Here is a 24,229-nt window from a genome sequence, read left to right on the forward strand (position 1 = left end):
TTAACTACCTCTCAACCAAATGGTTGAGCACATTTTTAGTCAATATATTTTATTGAGAGGAGCTGATTGAGTTATCTCTACTACAGTGGTGTAGTGCAGGGTATACGATACGCAGGTATACGGAGTATACCCACTTGTTTATCTGATGGCATGGGGTATACCCACTTCTACTTAAGAGTATACCCACTTCTCCAGGCACCACTACACCACTGCTCTACTATATTATGCGAAAAAAATCCATGTCAGCACAGTCACAAAATTTCTTCTTATATGTCAAAGACAAAAAAATCACTCCTGCCATGTGAACTGTTCTTGGTGAATTTTTTTTACCAAGAACAGCATTTTTTTTACATATATTGCAGATCGACAATTTTTACAAAATTATGTTACTTGGTGCCATGAAAAAACGTTAGTATGTTTTAATAATTTTTCAAAAACGTGCTCTTCCAAACGGTTGATTTGTCACTTTATGGTAAAAGTAGAAAAGCTAAGCTAATGTTTTCAGATCATCCATTTCTGTACTGTGCAAAATCTTAGGTCTCCATGCCAGAATTATATTTGTTGTTTTTGCAATGTTAAAGTGATCATATATAATTGTTTCTCAGTCTCTTTAATAGAATACATCCAGAAAATACAGGAAATGTGTATATAGTATTAAAAACTGTATAAAAACTGATTTTTCAAGTTTTTAGTGTAAATTCCGCTTCTGCTTGAGCAATAGCAGGAAACTGCAGGATACCTTAATAAAATTAAATCCTATTTCTCATTTTAAAGAAATTTGTCTTTTTACTTCATTCTGCTTAAAAACGCTCAAGATGTGTTTAGTGCCAAGAGAGGTCACACAAGACATTTAGTCATTAATTTTTTATTTATTTTTAGTACATATTTATTTCCTGTATTTTTTGTTTGTATCTTAATAAAATAGATTGAAAAATAAATATGGATGGATATTAAAACTTCTTAAACAACAAGTCTGATGGTGGTGGTCTAAGACATTTGCGCAGTACTGTACATTTCTGATCATTCACAGCTATGGATATGAAACCCAGGCAGTTAAAGGGTTAATTTAAATTTAAACAGAAAAATACTTGAGGTTTAGTTTGTGCTTTTGAAATTTAATAAAACACATTTAATAAATAACTCGAAGTGCACTTGAGAAATAAAAGCTGGGTTATTTCAACCCATTATTGCATTATATATGGACATTTTCGAGGTTAATTTAATCCAATGATTGTGTTTGTCTGTATTTTACCCAACCATGGCTTGAAACAACCCAACATTTTTACATTTTTGCCTCATAGTCAGAATCTAAAATCTGAGATAAGGAGCATCAACTTTGATTTCACATTAATTTCGATATTGCTTTAAAGTTATAGTTTCACAAAAATGCTCTTTATATAAAATGATTTTATGTAGAAAACAGTAAATCACAAAAAAAACTTTAAAGGTGCAGTGTGTAATTTTTAGAAGGATCTCTTGACAGAATTGCAAAATAACATACATAACTATATTATCAGGGGTGTATAAAGACCTTTCATAATGAACCGTTATGTGTTTATTACCTTAAAACGAGACTTTTTTATCTACATACAAAGAGGGTCCCCTTACATGGAAGTCGCCATTTTGTGCCGCCATTTTTCTACAGACATTTTTTTCTAAGTTGTCTCCAATTTACACACTGCACCTTTAACTGGGTTTTCACAATTTATTAAAATATACATTCTATAAATGGCTTTGTTATTTTTAACCCATAATGGCCCTGCAAAAAATAAGACAATAGACACCATCACAGAAAATCTATTGGTTTTATTGGGAATTTTATTGGTTCTAATGGAATATGGCCCAAAACACACTACGGTGTATTGGTCTTTGTTGGTCTCTAATGGTATGTACATGTATTGGCTCTATTGGTTCTATGTATTGGTTCTAATGGAATATGGCCCAAAACACACTACAGTGTAGTGGTTTTAATGGTAAAAGCTAATGGTTCCTATTGGTATTTTAAACCATTAGAATTTTCTGTAATAGTTTTATTGTTTTTTCAGCAGGGGGGTAAATATTGGACAGAACACGTGCAGTGTTAAAAATGACCCAATGTTGGGTTGTTGTTATGCACCCATGGGTTATCAGTTGGGTTAAAACAACCCAGCATTGGGTCAATTTTAACCCAGCGGTGGGTTATGTCCAATATTTATCCCACATGGCTTAAAAATGTTGAACAACGAAACCTATCTTAGGGTACAAAATAATAATTTTGGAAACCAAACATTATGTGTGAATGCATTCTTATGTCCCTATTCAAATTGGTCAAAACCTGTCCCATTAAAAAAAAAACAGAGGAACAGAAAACAAGCTATAGTTTAACTATGCCTAAAAATAAAGAAATCAAGTTCAATGCCAATGACTCAACTCTGTGCTCCCATATTAAGCAACAGGTATATTTACAGGCCACAGAGGTGGAACACAACCATATGGTTAAAGTGATTGACAGCAAGAGGCAGCTGTAGGAAGCTGACACTTTCCTGCCAGGCTACCCATCAGTTGTGTTATTGCAAAAACATGTAAGCAGACCTTGACTCCCTCACACCCCCCACCTGCCGCTCACACACCCAACATGGACACACTCACTGTAGTGAAAACACACACACACAATGCCAATAGACTACAGTCACATTCCTCACATCCCATTGTGCGATTCTTCTCTTGGCTTGTATTGTGAGGACATCGCTAAAACTAGATACATGCAGACTGCTGTCATGCCGGTAGCTGGACAGATTATTTACAGCAGCCTTGTGGCACATTACTTGGCTGTTCAGAAGAGCACATTTAAATCTGGCAAGCCTTGAATATCTTGCTATATATGTAGCGACAGGCTTTTGTTCGGGTCGGTGCGACAATAGATAATGGGAGACAAAGTAGAAACAATTTGTATGTAAGAGATGCAAGCCAAGAGCTTGACTGCGCGTGGATGGATTGAAATGGATGAAGTCCATATTTGTCTTTATCTCATATCTTACATATTGTAATGTGAATATAATTCATTTTAACATCCATCGATCGCCCTCACTGGACAAAACCTTTGTAGTACCCAACCTTGTTTGTGCTATAATCACCTTGGCATGTCTTGTTAGCTGGTCAAAAGTATCTGATCACCAATGCAACAACAGCATGCAACTATTACAAAAGTAATCCCCGTAGCCGAGACATAAGGTCAACATCTGACCCCAATGCATTGATGTGAGAAGCTAGTCAGCTTCACACTGTTCTTTAAAAACACATTATCTATTTGGAAAAGTCTAAGGGGGAAAGGGAATTCGAATGATCCTAAGATAGCAAGACCACACTCTCATCCCATCACCTAGCATCTGTCCGTAACAATGAAGGGGGGTGTCTGGGTCGGGGTATTATTCTCTATATGGTAACTATTCTTGTGTTGTGCCTCCTCCTTTGTCTAAACCTAGAACAGGTGGGCCGTCAAGTCAATTGTGCCAATATATAGCCGAAAAGAGATGATTTCTGAGTGTCCCTCAGGCTTTTGAGACCAAGAACAAAGACAAGCACTTCACAATGGTAGGCCTGTGACTATCTATCTATCTATCTATCTATCTATCTATCTATCTATCTATCTACCTATCTATCTATCTATCTATCTATCTATCTATCTATCTATCTATCTATCTATCTATCTATCTATCTATCTATCTATCTATCTATCTATCTATCTATCTAATAATATGCATTTTAAGTTGGATGATCCAAGCTCAGTTCCATCTCTGTGATCTCTTTGAGAGTCATATAATGTTGTTCAATGCTAAGTGTGTGCTTTGCAATGAATTGAGATGTAAAAGAAAGGAAAAAAAACAAAATCTTTTCGCTCTGATTCCCAGGCACCAAAGAAAGCCAAGAAGAAGGAAGCAGCCAGCTCCAACGTGTTCAGCATGTTTGAGCAGTCACAGATCCAAGAGTTTAAAGAGGTAAAAGGATTACCTTAATAAAACATTTTATAAACTGTAATTATAGCAAACCTTTGGTGCTTTGCTCTTTGTGTCTGTAACGATAACTTGGCAAATCCGAACGCTTCTCCAGGCTTTCACCATCATGGACCAGAACAGGGACGGCTTTATTGACAAAAATGATCTGAGGGATACGTTCGCTGCTTTGGGTGAGTAAAGGCACACTGAATGGATGTGTAGAGTATAAATGAAGGAGAGAAACAGGGTGTTTGTTCTGTTGAACTAACCGGAATAGTGTTTTTAAAAGATTTGTGTGATGTTTCTTTAGAAGTGTGCTATGTTGTGAAGCCTAAAAGTAATTATAGTAGTAGTGTTTGTCAACGGTTAAAAAGTTATCAATGTATATACACTAAATTTCATAGTATTTGCTTTACCCCCTTCTTTCTTTACTGCAAGCATGTGCTTGAGTTGGCAAGGACTCAACAAGTACAAAACTGGATATTCTGTTTTTCTATATATAGTTTGAAAAGCTTTTTAAGAGCATTGTGTGCTTCAATGGAAGCAATTAAATCTGACATTTTGTACACTGTTAATGTCGTAAAAACATTTGCTTATTTGATGACTGAAAAATTCTGGGTTATTTACAACCCAGTGTTGGGTGTAAAAGGGACAAACCCGGCCGTTGGGTTATATTAATCCATACTGTAAAAAATTATTTGCTGCCATAAATTATTTTGTTCAATAAACTCAAATTTACAAGTCATTTTAATTTACTATTATTTATCTTGACTAGAGACGAGTTATTATAACTTATAAAATATATTGCTTACTTGCTTTTCTCCTTGGATTTCCTGTGGAACAAAGGGCCTCTATAAAATATATAGTTAATAATATACACTGTAAAAAATACTTTGCTGCCTTAAATTTTTTTGTTGAATCAACTCGGTTTTACAAGTCATTTCAACTTACTATTATTTATCTTGACTAGAGATCAGTTGTTATAACTACAGGTGAGTTGTTATAATTTATAAAATTAAGTTGACTTTTCTAAACTATATTTTATAAGTTGTGACAACTCATCTCTGTTGTTATGACTTGTAAATCTGAGTTGATTTAACAAAAAAATTTAAGACAGCAAAGTATTTTTTACAGTGTAGAAGTCAACTTCATTTTATAAGTTGTAACAACTCATCTCTTGTCAAGATAAATAACAGTAAGTGAATATAAAATTTTAAGGCAGCAAAAAAATTTTACAGTGCAGAAGATGTTTATATTTTACCCAACAATGGGTTAAAACAACCCAACATAATTTTGGATTTCATTTAAGTTAAGCCAACCCAACGTTGGCTCAGTTCGTCCCTTTTTAAGCCAACGTTGGGTTAAAAATAACCCAGCATTTTTAGAGTGTACTTTTTCCATATATGTGTGTCTTCACTGTAAAATAATTTGTTGGTTTAACTTAAAAAAGTTACTTTAACTTAAAAATTGTTGTGTCAACTTTTTAAGCAATTCAAAATCACTACTCAAAATTTTAAGACAACCTGGTAACTTACTTTTTTAAGTTGAACCAACTTTCTTTACAGTGTACACTAACAATGCTGGGTTATTTTTAGCCCAGTGTTGGGTCAAAAAGGGACAAACTCAGCCATTGGGTTAAATTAACCCAGAAAATATTTATATTTGACCCAACAATGGGTTAAAACAACCCAACATAATTTTGGATTTCATTTATGTTGAGCCAACCCAACGTCCCTTTTTAAGCCAACGTTGGGTTAAAAATAACCCAGCATTATTTAGGGTGTACTTTTTACATGTGTGTGTGTCTTCACTGTAAAATAATTTGTCGGTTTAACTTAAAAAAGTTAGTTACCTTAACTTAAAAATTGTTGAGTCAACTTTTTAAGCAATTCAAAATTACTACTCAAAATTTTAAGGCAACCTGGTAACTTACTTACTTAACTTACTTTAAGTTGAACCAACTTTCTTTACAGTGCACACTTACAATGCTGGGTTATTTTTAGCCCAGTGTTGATTAAAAAGGGACAAACTTAGCCTTTGGATTAAATTAACCCAGAAAATATTTATATTTGACCCAACAATGGGTTAAAAAAACATCAAAGATTAAATTACAACACAATGGGTTGGGTAAAGGTTCTTCCTGTTGCTTGAAAACAACCGAGCATTTTTTTTTTAGAGTGTATGGGCAAACATACTAGACAGAATATATTATACAGAACATATTCCTACCCCTGTAATCTCACATTACAAGCATTTTATTTCATTCAAGATACAAACATGACAGCCTCTCAGTCCATTAAATGATCACAGACAGTATTAATGTATATCTCTGCATGCGTGCGTTTGGCAGGACGTCTCAACGTGGGCAACGATGAGCTTGATGAGATGCTGAAGGAAGCCTCCGGCCCCATTAACTTCACCGTCTTCCTCACCATGTTCGGCGAGAAGCTCAAAGGCAAGAATAAGATTCATCAGCATTGAAATTCTAATCATGATAATGAGGTGCAAATAGCACTGATGCCTAGCAGGGAAGAGTCAAACGGAATAATGATATATCCTATGGATTACTGTACGGTTTAGCCTATATGTGCATGTCATTGTAACATTGTTTGTGAAGCTGTGAAATGACAAATGTTGGTGTCACTAACAGGCACAGATCCCGAAGAGACGATTCTCAATGCCTTTAAAATCTTTGATCCAGAGGGCACGGGCATTCTTAAAGGAGAAGAGTAAGTAGATTATTATGAGACATGAAAGTTTGACATGAACTTTGTTTTGAACTCTCTTTTCTTATCTTCTCAAAGGATAAAATATCACCTTATGTCCCAGGCAGACAAATTTTCTGAGGCCGAGGTAACGCGCTTTTCATTTTAATCTTCAATTTTGAGTTGGTTTGACTTAAAAATATTAGTTGACTCAATAAAAAGTTGTGTCAACTAATATTTTTGAATTGAATTAACCAGGCAACCAAGTAACTTACTTTTTAACTTAAAGGGTCACGTCTATTGGTGCTGGTTTCATTTAATCGATTCATTAAATTAATTTATAATGCAGGTAAACCAGATGTTCACAAACTTCCCCTTGGATGTGGCTGGCAACCTGGACTACAAAAACCTGTGCTACGTCATCACCCACGGAGAGGACAAAGAACAGGAGTAAAGACTACATTTCCCATGTTTGTCCATATTTGTTCAAAGTCTGTTTGTGTGGTGTCTATCCCTGAGCTCCGTACCTGCCTTTTGTCAATAAAGAGATACAAAACAATGTCTAGTCACTGTTTACATTAAACAATAAAACAGGGTATGGTATGGATTTGCTTAAGTATGTGAAACATTAAGCCAAAGAGGTAGCAAAATGAGTTTTTATTACTAAAATGTATTTATAAAAGACAAAATCAAAACGTCACAATATGAGCAATAAGTGTGTAGAAAATATTTGAACAAACAGTTGGGCTACTTAATTCCTCTGCATAAAACATGATAAGGAAAATCCCAAGATTCTTAAAAAAATCCTTTCCCTCCCAAAGGGGATTTTAAAAGCTCAGCTGGAACAATAAGCTTAAGCCACACGGGCCGTTCAACCCGACGTTCCTGAACAAGGTCACCAGGGCCTTTTGTGTATCGCAGGCTATTCACCTCAACCTATTAATAGCAGCCCTTGGTGCATTCTGCCATTTTGTGTTGGCAGCGAGTCAATGATGGGCTTTATGAATAAGAACAGGTGAGCAAAGGTGTAAACCTATTTTGTTGTGGTGGAAGTTGCATTTTTTATGTTTTAAAGCTCTATTGTAGTGCATTTTTATTTGAGCTATGGATTGTTTTCATGTAAAGCCGTAGTCGAAACCACTGATGGTTATGGCAACACAATACAAAAAAAAAAACATTGCAGAAATACTTTGTGTTTGCTGGAGAGCTCCAGTCTCTATACAGCACACTTGTTTGCGGCTTTAATGAACGGTGTGTAAAATCACTGGGATCTGAAACAAATAAATGTATTTAGGAATCAAATAGTGAAGAATGCTACGTCTGTTTGACTTAAAGGATTAGTCAATTTTCTTGAAAAAAAACCAGATAATCTACTCACCACCATGTCATCCAGAGTGTTGACGTCTTTGTTTGTTCAGTCGAGAAGAAATTATGTTTTTTGGGGGAAACATTCCAGGATTTTTCTCGTTTTGGGGGAGTTTAGTGGACCCCAACACTTAACAGTTTTGATGCAGTTTAAAATTGCAGTTTCAACGCAGCTTCAAAGGACTCTAAACGATCTCAAACGAGGCATTGGGGGTCTTATCTAGCAAAACGATTGTCATTTTTGACAAGAAAAATAAAAAATATGCACTTTTTAAGCCAGCGCGACCTCACGCAATACATCATCACATCAAGAGGTCATGGAGGATGTATGCCAAACTACGCCCCAGTGTTTACAAATGTGGAGAAAGAGGACTGTTTTGACATTGTTGTAAGTGGAATGATACTAATTAATGTCTTTATGTCAGTTGATTGTTTAAAATGGTCCGCAAATGTGCGTTTCATATATGTAACACGTGACCTTTCCATGGAATTACGCAATAATGTGAGGTCGCGATGGCGCGCCACAGGACTCGAGATAGACGAGAAGTTGTGGTTTAAAAGTGCATATTTTTTATTTTTCTTGTCATAAATCGTTTCGCTATATAAGACCCCCATGCCTTTTTGGGATCGTTTGGAGTCTTTTGAAACTGCAATTTTAAACTGCACCAAAACCGCCAAGTGCTGGGGTCCATCGAAGTCCACCAAAATGAGAAAAATCCTGGAATGTTCTCCTCAAAAAGCACAATTTCTCCTCGACTGAACAAAAAAAGACACCAACATTTTGGATGGCATGGTGGTGAGTATATTGTCTGGATTTTTTTTTTAAGAAAACTGACTAATCCTTAAAGACAGAAAGGTGCAAGTCATCTTTGTTGATCAGTAAGACCACATAAATCTGCCCATTCGGGACCTTTACGTTTGGTATTTAAAAAGTCAGCAATGTAAAAAATACCAAAAAGTAAATTAGAAAATAAAAAGATCAGTGCTATTCTAATACATTTTCAACACTTAACAACATAAAATAAAGAGTTCAGATACAAAAACCACTAAATGCCACCTCCGTCAAAAATGTAATAATGATTGTAAATGAACGCTCTCAACACGCACCATGGGGCGGTGTCCCGGACAGGGATTAGATTAGTCCAAGACTAAAATAAATTTAGGAGCTGTCCACACTGAAAACAACTTGCACTGACATATCTTAAAATACATCAGTGCCCTTTGTTTTGCCCCATGCACACAAGTAATGTTTTGAGTAAGGCATGTTTGTTAAAAGTAGTTATATTTCCTAATTAAACTAAGGCCTAGTCCTGGCTTAAACTAATCCTTGTCTGGGAAACCACCCGAAAAATGTTTATCAAATACTTTCGCATCAAATATGCTTAAATTTGCCCTAAGGCTATTTAGAAATACTGTTTTTACTGTTAGGCAGAATCTATTTAGAGTCTGATCAAAAATGCAAATTAACAAGAAATCATGCCAGATGCACTTAACGGGTTTTGTATTTGAGCTCTTCAAATATATCTTTCCATCAAAACAACAAATAGCAGATTAAGGCTTCGCACCTCTTGTGGTCACAATTACTAAATCTTCACCCCCATAAACCGAGTCTGGCTACTCTGTGTCCGATGTAAGACGAGAGGACAGCCTGCGTGCACTTTTAGCGCCCACTGCTGGAGCAAAATCTGCCAGGAGATCTATTCCAGAACCTGACTCCAGGAGAGTATCTGGGCAAAACGACGGGTAATGTAACAAAAATAACAGACAGAAGTTGAGTTACATTGTGCATGCCTAAAAACAAGCTGTTAGCTGTATATTTCTGGTGTTCTGAAGTCATTTTTTATTTTTAAAAGCCGTACGCCTTCATGTAACCACAACCAAATGAGAAATGCTAAACGTGAAAACTCTTTGCAAACCAGAAACTTATACCATGAGATCATGCACTGCCATCATCATAATGATGTATTTAAATTCCAAACCCCTCCCATACGCTAAACACATACAGTAGACTAATATTTGTCTATCATTCTCACCGTGAACGCCAATCATGTGTTCTAGGATGAGAAGTCTCTCGGCTAGAATCTTGAGAGCCTCTCTTAACTGTTGTACCTGTGGTGGGGGTTAACATATGACAAAAAATCATTATAATTGGACATCAAATGCTTAAAAAGCCTCACAAGATTCTGTGTACAGTATTCATACCTCGGCTGGAGTCTCTCCTGACTCACCTTTAGGACCGGGAGCACCCTATTCATAACACAGGAAAATAAAATCAATTAAGGGGACACTCCACTTTTTTTGAAGGTATGCTAGTTTTCCAGCTCCTAGAGAGTTGAACATTAGATTTGTACTTTTTTGGAATCCATTCGGCTGATTTCCGGGTTTGGCGGTGGCACTTTTGGCGTGGCTTGGCACAATCCATTGAATCTGATTGGACCATTAGCATCGCGCTAAAAAATAACCAAAATTAAAATGAATAATTGCGATTTTCCAGGCAGATATTGCCTATTATTAATTTTCTGTCTGTCTTAGTACACGATGTAACTGCAGAAGAGTCAAGTTTTAAATAGGAAAAATATTGAAACTCTTTGGTTATTTTTAGCGCGATGATAATGGTCTTATCAGATTCAATGAATTGTGCTAAGCTATGCTAAAAGTGGTACCACCATACCCGGAGATCAGCTGAATGGATTCCAAAATGGTAAAAAAATCAAATGTATAACTCTATGGAAGCTGGAAAATAAGCATATTTAAAAAAAAGTGGAGTGTCCCTTTAAATTAAACATATAATAACTGAAAGTTATAACATTGCCAATTATTATTAGTAATTTTTATTAGTATTATTGTAATTGTGGGCACTAACAGGTTGTCCTTGTTTTCCAGTCAATCCAGGTGGACCCTTTGAAAAGGAAGATACAGAAGATCTAACTTGCTGAAATAGTTATATTGTAGTTGTAAATGCAGAATACATATGATATGTATGCCACTTGTAACTTACTCTTTCTCCAGGGTCACCTTTGGGTCCCCGGTCCCCTGGCTTACCTAAAGAGCTTAAGGCAGCCTGATATGAATGTGAATCAGTCAGTACTATAGTACTGTATGCTCATACACCTTGCACATTCAATTTTTTTATAATACATATTTGCATTAAATGTATAAAGTATTATACAGTATACCATGTATAGATTGAATTTATTTGTATTGGGCACCGACCAAATTGTATCCAAATACAGTATTTGGTTTTAGAAAAAAATACAGAACAACTATGTTGTTTTTAAAGAAATTAGCAAAAACAGTGAATAAGTTCTATAACATTAAATGAAATGTATAATGTTATAAAGGCTTACATTTTTACCCGGGGTTCCTGGGTCACCAGGTGGTCCAGCAGGCCCTGTAAAATACACAATATAGAATGTAAGATGAGCAAGGATATTGTATAGGGATAACAGAAAGAAAGAAAGAAAGGATGGATGGATAATATTTTTTACCTGGTGGACCAGGTGGGCCAGAGGGTCCAGGGGGTCCAAGTAAAGTCTGCAAGTCAAGTTCACCATCATCATCTAAAGCATGTAGAAAAGAGACACTGTCTTTCCAAATCCGTATGACTTTTGTTCTTTATCTCAAATGAATCTGAGGAACATTAAATAAATGTTGACGCTGCTCTTTTATTCATACAATGACAGTGAATGGGGAATGGGGCTGTCACTCACTGTCTCTATTTGTGTTCCTCAGATGAAAAAAAGTCACATGGATCTAAAGCAACATGGTGAGTAAACAATGCAATAACTTTAATTTTAGGAGGACCAATCCCTTTAAATATAAAATAAATGTGTTTAAATTTGGACGTGAACTTGGTTAATGCACTTCATTGTTGAATATCTTCTCTTAAGAGCTCATCTGTACAATGTAACTAACAGCAGATTTGATGTGAACAGATGTACTGCTGTTCTGTTCAATGAGGATTTGGTTCTCGGGATCTGCTTAAGGTTTTCCAGACTCAAACAAATTACTCTTATTAACTGCTGACAGACAGAAGCCGAGCAGACTCCTGTACTGAGCCAGAGCTCTGAACGGCCTGTCAAACACTGACAGTATGCAGATATCGCCACCTTGTGTTCACTTTGTAGACAACAATTGAAAGGTTGACACTGTATTTGCAAAGATTTAAATGATGGAATTATTGGAAAAATTATACATGTACACACTTAGTGGTAGTATACAATTATACATTATCTTTATTAATTACTGACAGTTTTTTTTCTTCACTCTTATGTAATGTACTTACATTGGGCTTGTTGTCTAGCCATTAGGGTAAAAACGTCTCCCCTGATGGAAAAGGGAGAAGATGCAGTGGGCCCTGGAGGTCCTGGGGGCCCAGGAAGGCCCCTCTCTCCTTGGGGACCCTGCAATCCCTGAGATCCTGTACAGATCGCAAGTTTACTAAGAAGATTAATGATAATGAGAAAGGTATGCTAGGAAGTTTATTGATGAAACGAGAGGCATGTTTTTACCTTTGGGTCCTACAGGCCCTGGTTTCCCAGACAATCCTGTCTTTCCTAATGGTCCAGGGGGACCTGGGGGCCCTGGTTGACCTTTTGGCCCTGGATATATAAATCATTCTATTTATTCTTTATTATGAAATATATATTTTAAAATATTAATATTTAACATTTGACTTTTAGCGTTGGAATCCATTCGGGCGGTCTCCGGGTCTGGCGGTGCCACTTTTAGCATAGCTTAGCATAATCCATTGAGTCTGATTGGACCATTAGCATCGTGCTCAAAAAATAATAATTTCAATATTTTTCTAAGCCATATCGGCTTAGAAAATCACAACTTTTAATTTTCCGTTGATCTTAGTACACGATGTAACTACGGAAGAGTCAAGTTTTAAATAGGAAAAATATTTAAACTCTTTGGTCATTTTTGAGCGCGATGCTAATGGTCTAATCAGATTCAATGGATTATGCTGGGCTATGCTGGGGGTGGTGCCGCCGGACCCGGAGATCGCCTGAATGGATTCCATCGTTAAAAATCAAATGTTTAACTCTAGGGGAGCTGAAAAATGAGCCTATTTACAAAAAACGTGGAGTGTCCCTTTAATGATTACATTTTTATACATTAAAATTCAGAAGAAGTATAAAATGTACTTAACATACAGTGCAGCATAGATATCAATAAATTCAATCTCACCTGGTCGGCCAATGGCATTGGGTGTTATGGGTGAGGGGTGGGGACTGTCAACCTCATTATCAGTTGTTCTCTCAGGTGATTGGCTGGATAAGGGGAAAATGGGCGTCTCAGCGTCTTTTAGTAACATTATCTGTTACAAAAAATAAAAGCTCATGCTTGGAATCTTAAGTTTAATGTTACTAATGCAAGAGGTTATCTACAGGTCTCACCTGAGCTTCAACGACACTCAACCGCTCAGTGATATCAGCATAGCCAGTGCAGTTCATGCATTCTAAAGGAAATGCAAAAAAAGCGTGTAAGGAAAGCATGTTAACTTAACCCCGCAGAGAAAGAGGGTTCATACCCATTTAAAATTATACAGCACAAAGTTAATGATTTAAGCAAATGCCTAAAACTATAAACCATCTGTTCAATACAAAAACTACAAAAATGAAGGCATGCATTACAATGATTCAAGTCAAAGAGGTGAACTGATCAATTCTGAAACCACAGTGTGAAACCAAAATAACAAATTGAGAGCACGGTGTATGAGAACAGAGAGATCTTGTTTGAGACTCGCTTAATGAGTTCAATCACATCTATGGTTGACATCTCTCTCATAGGGAGATCATGGAGCAGAAAACCCAGATGCAGATGAGCTGTGAATTTCCATTTGCATGGAAACAGAGCAAAGGAAAAGATATTTTCACCCTGGGTTCCCTTAAAAGTCTAGCTTTTCCATTCGAGAGCTAGGAAGTAAAGACAACCTTCACAGCAAGCATCTAGGCAGGTGGTACTGGACTTTTCAATGTAGGAAAAGCCATCTTTTCCAGACAGCAGAGATGTGGGAATCATTTGGCATGCAATGTCAGGGGATGAAATTTTATATTAATATTCAAAATCGTCATTTTTTCATGTTAGAACGAGACATTCTGTTTTAGAAGCGATGACAAAACTAAAAATACAATAACATAATTTATAATAAATAAAAACATAATTTGTATAATATATTCTGCACTATTTTCTTTGTACACTGTGAAAATAATGGTCAAAAAATTATCATGTCCCTGGGGCGGTACCCTTTTAAAGAGTACACCTTCACACCAAAGAGTGCATATTAGTACCTCAAGAGATTCATATTGGTACCAAATGTATACGTAACTGTACCTACATGGTACATATTAGGACCCTTCTAAAGGGTACCGTCCCAGTGACACCTTGGGACCAGTGGCGGTCGGTGACTTCTTTTTCGAAGGCGCTCGATATAAAGTTCGTCACAACATGTAGCCCGTCATGTGTGTGGTTTGTAATTTCAAAATATGTGTTCTGCATATAGAGTGATCCTATGTGCATTACGTGTCTTGTCGAGGTGGGTGCCTGCTGCAGACGCGTCTAGGGGGTTTGTGATGGAGGGGACGCTCGCGTTTGCCAGATACTCGCATAATCTCATGCGTAATCAGAGTTTACTGTTAAGGGAGTGTCTTGTGTGTATTTTGTGAACGTGAGCGTCTCTTTTATCATAAATGGTTTTAACGCGTGCAGCAGGCACTTATTTTAACAAAACACGTGATGAACATGGTTAACATGACGAAACAAACACATATTTTGAAAACACAAGCAACACACGTGACACTCCGAACACTTATTTTGAATTAGCGCCCCTCGGATGAGCAGTCACGAGCCGCCACTGCTTGGGACCATTTTTGGACCATTTTTGTATGGATGACACATTATATAAAAGTTGGTTTGCAGTTTAAACCTTTGCTGCAGTTTCGTGAAAACTATCCAAGTGTACAATAAAATGTTCAGCTGTCTGATGTGTCGTTTCTGCTCGTGCCTTGGCTGTAATGCAGGACTCTGTTGGAGAGATCTGTGGATCAGCTAAATGTTAGGGTATTCTGGAAACACCCAAAGGACTAACCGAGGAACGGCACTCTGTCAGCACAATGGGATCTGCAGACGTTGGATATGCTTTTTGCAGATGTGAAGCAGGGTTTAAACTGGGCATTTTTGGATGCACTACAACGAGTTTATTAAAATTGACATAGTTATTTAAATGATACAAACACATGCCAGCATTTAGACGATGCATTGATGTGCCAAATCACTGCATTGGGGAAAGCACAAATACACAAATCACAGACGCATTCACACAAGCAAGCAGAATCCACACCCTTTAACAGTGTTTTGGCAGAGACAGATGGGAATTTTCAGAAATTATGAAGACGCAAAACACTCCTATAAGACCTCAACTTTATTTTATTGGTAACCATTTCAAACAGTATCACTACATATCTACAGATTCATGAATTGCATGCTATTATTCCTAGCTGGCAGATGCTGTAAATGTACCATTTAGACCTACAGTAAAAACCATGTGTATGTGTTATAAACAGTATATATATATATATATATATATATATATATATATATATATATATATATATATATATATATATATATATAGCATTTAACACAAACACATTGTATGTCACATTCTATATATCACAAGGCTTAATTATATCGTTGTATTATAAGATCGGTGATTGCATGCCATTCCTTTTTGGCTGGCAAGTTTATGTCCTAGTATGCATGCTGTAGACTAAACAAATCTAAATTCAATTCAGTACATGATTTCAAACGCACTTTCATGTAATTCTAGAAGTCTCAAATTTGCATTTGCTTCATTTGTTTGCAAAGCACATTGGCCAGAGGCTATTAAAAAAGCATGACTTCCATGCAGAAGAATTTCTGGAGTTGATTCATTGTCATACGATATCATTGCAATTTACTCTAACAAACAGGTAAATCACATAAACCTTATTGGCAATGCCATCTGTGCTTCACCACAGAAATGAGATGATCTCACCCCTCTAAAGGCAGCTGGGGGGGGCAGGGGCACACGCGTCCTCATTAATCACCAGATACCAAACCGCAGATGTCCCGTTTCCCACACTCGATGAGCCCGGCAACTCTGATCACAATCTCAATCTAAAGGAATTTTTAAAGCAGGTGATGGACTTGAACCTCGGCCAGATTTTCTGGAAACACGGTATGGGGGTAGTAAGATAAGGCAGCTGGGGTATATACGAACTATATAGATAAAGATAACACTGAACACTGTGACCAGGGTATTTGAGTACTCAAGCAATTGTGGGAATGGGAAATATTCCCATGGAGGACTATCACAACAGAGAGACCACAAAACATAACAAAAAGTGTTGTTGCTTTTAAACTAACATTAATACGTGATAAGAAAAGAAAATCATAATTGTGACATCTCAATATATTTTCTCATCTAACACAAACTGCAGTAATCTCTGAAGCGTCTCCTTTAGAGTTTTAAAGAAGATTTCAAACTGTGCTCAGTCTTGGATCCGAAAAATTATACTATGAACATTTACCAAACATTAAACAGGACAAATAAATGGACGATGCTCTCTCTAAAGCATTATATACTGTATAGCTCTTTATGCATACTGTATGTATATAATCACCTCACATATAGCAAGAAACATCCAAGACAAATTTGAAACTTAAACGAAACAAAACTGAGAACTCAAAAAGTCGTCATAAAATAGTGTGAAAGAGCAGCCTCTGAGCAACACATCACATAGATCTCAAACGGAGAGCATCTCAGTAAAGAGCATTTTATTTTAAAGGGCCAAAAAGATAACCAAAACCTAGGCTAGACTTTACGGTGACAACTGAAATACAGTTATAGGACAAAGGATCTTTTACAGCTGTCCATTGCAGCTGCGTCCTATCCAACCTCAACAGCTTTGCTCTTTAGCATTCCTTGATGTCTACTCTTTAGCCCAACTTTTAAATATGGCAGCAAACTAGCTATTGTGACAAAGTCACAATCTATCAGAATAAAAAGGTTTTGACATACGTATATGGAAAATTAACATATGGCTACAAATAATTGAACTATAGCTTCAATGTACAGAAGAAATAAACAAAGTTAGAGAGGAACCACAACAAAAATTCCAGCCGTTGCTGACTAATTTGATGAAGTGGAAAATCTCTCTGTGTCTGGACTTTGTTAACAAATTAATTCATCACCCTGGTATCTTTAAATACAGGGCACAAGTTCCTATTCTGTCTGTTGGTGTGATAATTTATGACACTGTACATACCAGAAAGACAAGACATCGGTAAAGTGGTTTAACATGACCTCAGCTGGAGACGTAGCATCCCTCAACACAGTTCTCAATAACTGTCAAACTTAAGTCGAGTAGGCATTCAAGTTGAAACTCCAGGGGAGCAAGAATCAGTTTAGGCATTTTAACAAAGTTACATTAACATTAATAAAACTTACAATAAAAAGTAAATAAAAACACTTATGGCCTGCTTTTACTCAATATTACTCAAGTGCATGCTATCGTACAACCAGCGGCTTAAATCCTGCTAGTACACTGTAAAATGTTGCACTTAAATTTTTAAGTTGAATCAACTTGAATTTACAATGAATTTTAACTTTCTTGACTAATGAGGAGTTGCTATAAATTATAAAAATGAAATTTATTTTTATAATTTAAAACCACCCCTTATTAGTCAAGGAAGTTGACATTTATTGTAAATTCAAGTTGATTCAACTTAAAATTTTAAGTGCAACAGTGTAGAAGTAAAATCAGACACAGCCTGCATGATTTGACCTCATTACAGATGATAACTGGAAACGTTGGGATTTAACCTAAGTTAAACTCTTAACTGTGAGTCACAATCTCATGCCATTAAAGCCCAAATTCCAAAAATATGTTCTTAAATAAACCAAACACAGAGGGGCCGGGGACCCATGAGACTGTCGGCCTCAGGCTGAAGTTATGAAGAGTGAAGAAAAGAGAGAAGAGACTGATGAGAGGAAGAAGAGAGCAATAACGAATGAAGATTTCTGATTTATTTACCATGTCAGAGATTATGGCGCCTGTGGACTCAATCCAAACTAAATCATCTCATGGGAGTTGATCTGAAAAGAAACGCCACAGACGGGCCAGTACGTCTGATGTGGGGGGTGGAGACCTTCACGATCACCATCCAGAAAAAAGTGGGAATGTGTGTCATGGGTAAATTATCCTTATTGGGTCACAAATGCTTTGGACTATGATGACCTCTCCCACATGGGTCTCATTAAAGTATTGATTCGTTTCGTTCAAAATAGTTCCTTCTAGCAATTTATCTCTGAGTCAATAAAATTGATTTACCCATATATGCAAAAACCCAGAGCAGTGCTGGTTCTGATTATGTTAATCTCTTTAGGATTACTGTAAATTGAGTTTATAAGGGTGAATTGTGAGTGTAAGTGGCATGATAATATTTCAAATATGTCATCTGTGTTATGTTAGGCAGGGTTACTAGGGAAAATTCATACAGATATGTTCATAACAAAGACTTTGAGGATTTAATAGAGAATAAAGTTTTGAAAAGTGCACTAACATTGCATTGCATTGAAAGCATTGATGGCTGCCAAAAGAAACTGCTCAAATGTTGGTATTTTACAGCTCAGGAGACTTGAAAGACTGTGTACCACGTGTTTCTCTTAAATGTCCTATAAACATTAGAAACCTTGTTGTCTGCACTGTCAGAAATATACTTACAAAAGCTGTTGCTGGGCTCATCTGCACTCAGACTACAATTTTTATCCGTACCCATGCTTATGCTGCGAAGCATCGCATTCCTCACTCTAGAGTACTCGTGGGATTGAACTTTGTGTCATCTAATTTTTCGCTTGAGTTTAATATTTTTTTAACTTGCGCGAAAACACCTTTGAGGCAAATAGTGCGTTTTCGCGGAAATCGCTCTGCGCCAATTTGCATCGATTTGCGTCTTTGCATTGACTTTGTATGTAATCTACTTGCGCAAATAGTTGAATTTGTGTTTGGTGTGTACGCCCCATTAGTGTATGTACCCTCCAAATGTGGGGGATTGCGTTACTTCCTCTAGATTACTTGCAGGATTTAACTTCGTGTCATGCTAATTTTTCGCTCGAGTTGAATATTTTCAACTTGGGCGAAGACGCGTTTGAGGTGAATAGCGCGTGTTTTCGCGGCATACGCTCCGCCTATATCGCATCATTCGCATGGCCCCACGCGAGGTCGCATCTGATCGCGTCTTTGCATTGTTTTTGTACGTAATCTACTTGCGCAAATCAATGAACTCGCGTCTGGTGTGAACCCACAGTTACACTGTAAACAAAGTTAAAAACAACTTGGTTTTGCAAATCAATTCAACTTACTATTTTAAGTTTTAACTTAAAAAGGTTGACATAACTTATAAAAACAAATTTAAATTAACTTAATTTGTTAAGTTAAAGTAACATAAAAATATATGTTGATTTGACAAAATTTACAGTGTACGACATCATTAAAGAATCCAATGGTTTTGAAGAAAACTGAAAGATATGTGCGATGACGTTTATCATAACTATGAGTTTATGGCTAATAAGATGTGTTTGAAATCATGCACACTGTGCAGATCGTTTGCCGTATAAAATTAATAACCACGCGAGAGATTTAAAAGCACATTAGGAGAAGTCTCCTATCCAATCACTCTCGAGCTGCTTAAATGTCATAAATCTATCAGTCACCGCAGACTGCATGATGTCAAACCACACCTCTGTTATCTGGGGTCGTTTGGGATGCGGTGACACGCGTCTGTATGTCTTTGTACCTTTTTTCTGACAGTGTTGGAGAAACATTGTTTTATCTCTAGATGCACACCAGACATGCTTTTTGTATGGTATGTTTTGTACTACTTAAATGTCCTAATATAACTAAGGCCTAGTCCTGGCTTAATCTAATCTTTGTCCTGGAAACCCCCCATAGTGCATTATAGGTGTGCTCCTTGGGAATCAAACTATTACCTTTTGTGCTGATAGCGCAATGCTCTACTGAGCTACAAAAACTCTGCTTTTGCCATATTTGCAAAAGCATTGTAAATGCTTTGGTCTGAATTGCTCAGTGCTAATATTGCAATAAATACTATCAACACATCAAAAGACATCACCAAGAATGAAACTTCCCACAGTCAGACCAGCTGTTGTCACTCACATCCACACCCACACAATGAATGTAAGGGATACGTCCTTGTTGCTAAGACACGTTTTAAAAAGAACCACACAGCAAGACAAAATGATGTGGCTTCCCATAATATGTGACCCTATCTAGGCGTAAAGTCGTATTATTTAATTTTGAGTTTAGAAAGTTTGATTTCAATTGAGATTTAATCAAGATTTCGATCTCTGACATGACCTTACTCAGTAGATATATTAAAGATATCAAAGTTATATTTTTACAGAATGTTCATTATATTATGTATCATTTTAAGTAACTTTAATTCAAGTAATAGCTCATTTGTATGTGCATCTCCACCCTTGACACAATATGATCTTTAAATACAAACTTAAGGAAACCAAAACTAGATTTCAAAATGTTGCCAAAATATTTGCCTTGCAAAACTGCCATATCTACAGAAATAACTAAATTCCTAATGTTGAGCTTCATTGCAAAATATAAACATCTCACACTTTCAAATGCAGTAATGCTTCAGTAAACTTGGAATTGTTAGGAAATATGCTCCCTCACCCTCCCGGCAGTCCTCCCCATAGAATCCGGGACAGCAGCGCCATTCCAGAGATGTGATTTTCCGGTAGGTCACTCTGTACACGGGTCTCACCAGGGTCCTATAGCTGAAAAACACAGCAAGGGAGATCACACAGACATCTGAGCTGCAGTCTAATATAAGACAATGTGAGATTGTGAATACCAAGTCAAATGTTATTATCATGAAATAATGTCTTTGCTCAATACCTGATGAGGTTCGAACACGGCCCAGGCCAGCGACAGCTCTGAAACAGTCGTTGCACAACGGTCTCCGTTCCATTCTGTGTCTGACATGAAACCGTCTTCTGTACTGTGTACTGGCACCAATTCCTTGTTCGTCCCATGATGAATAAACAATTTTAATGGCCAGAGAATCCAATAAGAATCCAATCATGCAAAATATCCATTTGGAATCAAATCTCAATGAATTTTTATACACATGTGATTGAGATTACCAATGAATCAAAGATTATATGTCATGGAATGGAGTATTATCTAAACTAATTTCCCTTTCACATAAACTACATTGATGTTACAGCAAAACAAACGATGAAGTGACTGCAATAATTTAAACGCAACAAGGTTTGTTCATGCAGTTCTTTCATTTCAAAGGCAACGTGAAAAACAGCACAGCGGACTAAGGGTCCTTTGAGAGACCCTCTGTGGCACAAGCATATATTTTCCTATACCAGGTGACCGCAGGATTTATGTTCTCCAGACATACATATAGCACCCAGAAGAGTCTGACAGACGTTCTTGTAGAACATTTAACTCTTCAAATATCTATCTCTGAAAGATACAATATACACTATTACAGGATTTAAAGGACAAGTTTGGTATTTTACACTTAAAATTGTATCACCCCCACCTCTACAATGGCTGCATAGGTGCACTGGACCAATCCTTCCTAAAATGCATTAAAGTTTCGTTTACAAAGACGTAAAAACTCACCTAGTGGTCAGGGGTGTTCACTGATATGCTCACAAAAATCGCTGCAAAAGATGCTTTCCAACAGGTTTTATCGTAGTTTTTGTCCAACTCCATTGACTTGTATTAGATGTGCTGTGAGGTCAGGTATTACCTCCGCGCCGGGAACGGAAATGGAGTTGTTTGTATTCTTGCAATTGGCAAAGATGGATTATTGCCACCAACTGGGCTGGAGTGTCTATTATTCAAGCTCTCAACGGAAGAATGTACGGGTGTGAGGCGTTTGGAAAAATAGTTCCACACGTTTACAATGAATGGTAAAACACCTGTTGGAATGCGTCTTTTGCAGCGATTTTTGTGTGAGCATATCAGTGAACACCCCTGACCACTTGGTGAGTTTCACGTCTTTGTAAACGAAAGTTTAATGCATTTTAGAAAGGATTGCTCCAGTGCACCCACGCAGCCACCGCAGAGGTGGGGGGTGATACAACAGAAACTGAAAATTCTCGGGCCAGCATCATATGTCCCAAGTTCAGTCATAACCGTTCTATTTCATCATAAACAATCTAAAAACAGGGCTTTAAGTGTATAATACTGAACTTGTCCTTTATTAAACTGGTTTTAAAGGGATAGTTTACCCAAAAATGCCGTTCATTTTATCAATCTCACGTTACAAACCTGTATACATTTCATTGTTCTGATGAACACAAAGGAAGATATTTGGAGAATTGTTTGCAAACAAACCATTCATGGACCCCATTTACTTCTATAGTATTCTTTTTTCCTACTGTGGAGGTGAGTGGGGTCCACGGGCGGTTTGGTTACAAACATTCCTTTGTGTTCATCAGAACAAAGAAATTTATACAGGTTTGTATCTGTAACAACATGAGGGTGAGTAAATGATGACAATGATTTATTTTTGGTGAACTATCCCTTTAATTTGAAACTTTGATGGTCTGTGTGTGTCTGGAACTGGTAAATGTGTTGACTTCTGTTGTTGGGGTGTTATTGGGTGGATGGGAAACAATAGAACAACATTACTGTAAGTCCTACTGGAATAAGGCCCAAACCCAGCTGATGATTCATAATGGTATGTTACAGAAACCATTCAAATTTGTATTGTTTTTCCCCAGCAGGATGCTGTCGTCTAAACTTAGCCGGTTAAACATCCTCTCCGCAAGTTCTAGTTGATTTAAAACATCTCAGGATTTTGACCCTTATAAGTCAATGTTCTTCATTTATTTCCATGATAGACAGATGAGTCCTGACTAGACCACTGACAAACACACATATATGGCTTTATACGTCTAAATACCTCAACTACATGTCATACCCCAAAATGTTTTGCCACACAGAGAATGGTTTCCTTTCGAGACAAACACTTTTGACTGCCGTCCGGTTTATGTTTCTCTCTCTTTATCTTGGACTTGGGTCCCATAAATCAAATTATACATTGAACTCATTGACCTCGATTCATTACTCAACTCAGTTTAGTTCATTATCATTAAATAAAAAACTAAATATTAAAAACATGATGAAATTTACAGAATCAATGGTGTTATTGCATTAATGGTGTTGGTATATCATATTGTATAAAAATGCTTTAGTATAATTTAGTATTTAGCTTACGGTATTAAATAGTAGTATACTACACATTGTGTGCTATAGAATTCTGTAGTTAGTTACTATTTATAAATACTGTAGTATACTTTAATATTTATTAAAAAAAACTCCTGAAATTGTATTAGATAGCTTGTTAGTTGAATTAAATATTAAGATACAGACACATACAGGTAAATGTTAAGTGATAAATTGACAGGCTTTACCTGTGGACTGTGTTTACAGCAGCAGGGGGGCGTCCGGTGCTTTGCTCTGAAACTGTCCGTCTGACAGGAATCTGATAAATTACGGTTGATGCTTCACAACAAGGACGCAACGAGAACATGACAATGCAAAGAAGTTTTAAAAGTCCTTCACGCATGGTCCTTATACTCTATTATAGCAAGGTTTATTTGATGTTAGTCCGAAAAGACCGGCTGTTTTTGTATTGAAGTGGACAAAAGACCTGACGGATAAAGAGCTGTTCACTGACTGGACTTTAAAAAAATCTGCGCTCAGCTATCTGGAGAGTGTCTCAAAAAACGAACTTGCTGACTGCTTAGAGAGTTTTAATGAAAAAAAGTATGCAGCCGAATAGGACAGCCACGATGCTGTCTACGTAGTTGACTGACTAGATTTTGAAAGGGGCAGCCGCGGTCTGTGTGTTCGACTTCATACGGAGCTGCGCAAACCCAAGCAGCGGATGACATCACAGTACCGCGAGAGCGATGTCGCGGTGTTGTGTTGTCATAGGCTGATTAGTCTGCGCAGCGCCGAGTGAAGTTAACCACACCTACTTCTTGTAGTGTGTACAGTCAGTTTATGAGCACAGAGAGCCCGTGATTTTCATCTTTAAGACTTTTTTTCTAAACTATTTTTTTTATTT

The 24,229-nt window shown here is 36.9% G+C and overlaps 2 protein-coding genes across 2 annotated transcripts; one reads left to right on the top strand and one right to left on the bottom strand.

Moving 5' to 3' along the window:
• The first annotated feature begins 3,487 nt into the window (after positions 1-3,487).
• On the top strand, positions 3,488-7,235 carry myl10 (myosin, light chain 10, regulatory). The gene is made up of 7 exons (XM_055208187.2): positions 3,488-3,570; positions 3,888-3,974; positions 4,087-4,162; positions 6,322-6,426; positions 6,622-6,700; positions 6,776-6,824; positions 7,026-7,235. The coding sequence occupies exons 1-7, from the start codon at positions 3,568-3,570 to the stop codon at positions 7,128-7,130; spliced, it is 504 nt and encodes a 167-aa protein (XP_055064162.1). The 5' UTR covers positions 3,488-3,567; the 3' UTR covers positions 7,131-7,235.
• A 79-nt stretch (positions 7,236-7,314) lies between these two features.
• Positions 7,315-23,996, bottom strand: col26a1 (collagen, type XXVI, alpha 1). Its single transcript, XM_055208515.2, has 15 exons — positions 23,571-23,996; positions 21,025-21,147; positions 20,800-20,903; positions 13,444-13,505; positions 13,235-13,364; positions 12,553-12,642; positions 12,327-12,461; positions 11,530-11,601; positions 11,389-11,432; positions 11,040-11,102; positions 10,905-10,940; positions 10,244-10,288; positions 10,075-10,150; positions 9,607-9,768; positions 7,315-7,947 (listed from the first exon to the last, which is right to left on the bottom strand). The coding sequence occupies exons 1-14, from the start codon at positions 23,723-23,725 to the stop codon at positions 9,656-9,658; spliced, it is 1,248 nt and encodes a 415-aa protein (XP_055064490.1). The 5' UTR covers positions 23,726-23,996; the 3' UTR covers positions 7,315-7,947; positions 9,607-9,655.
• Positions 23,997-24,229: the final 233 nt, after the last annotated feature.

The sequence above is a fragment of the Misgurnus anguillicaudatus genome, chromosome 12, assembly GCF_027580225.2.
Source record: "Misgurnus anguillicaudatus chromosome 12, ASM2758022v2, whole genome shotgun sequence".
NCBI classification, from domain to species: domain Eukaryota; kingdom Metazoa; phylum Chordata; class Actinopteri; order Cypriniformes; family Cobitidae; genus Misgurnus; species Misgurnus anguillicaudatus.

Bases quoted from the DNA above. Each gene is read 5' to 3' on its own strand.
- myl10 (XM_055208187.2), top strand. The intron at 4,163-6,321 runs GTGAGTAAAGGC...TGCGTTTGGCAG, and splicing joins GGATACGTTCGCTGCTTTGG to GACGTCTCAACGTGGGCAAC. The intron at 6,427-6,621 runs GCAAGAATAAGA...TGTCACTAACAG, and splicing joins GTTCGGCGAGAAGCTCAAAG to GCACAGATCCCGAAGAGACG.
- col26a1 (XM_055208515.2), bottom strand. From the start codon at position 23,725: ATGCGTGAAGGACTTTTAAAACTTCTTTGCATTGTCATGTTCTCGTTG. The intron at 11,433-11,529 runs GTAAAAAATATT...TGTATTTTACAG, and splicing joins TGGCCCACCTGGTCCACCAG to GGCCTGCTGGACCACCTGGT. The intron at 9,769-10,074 runs GTGAGAATGATA...CGTTTTGCCCAG, and splicing joins ACACATGATTGGCGTTCACG to ATACTCTCCTGGAGTCAGGT.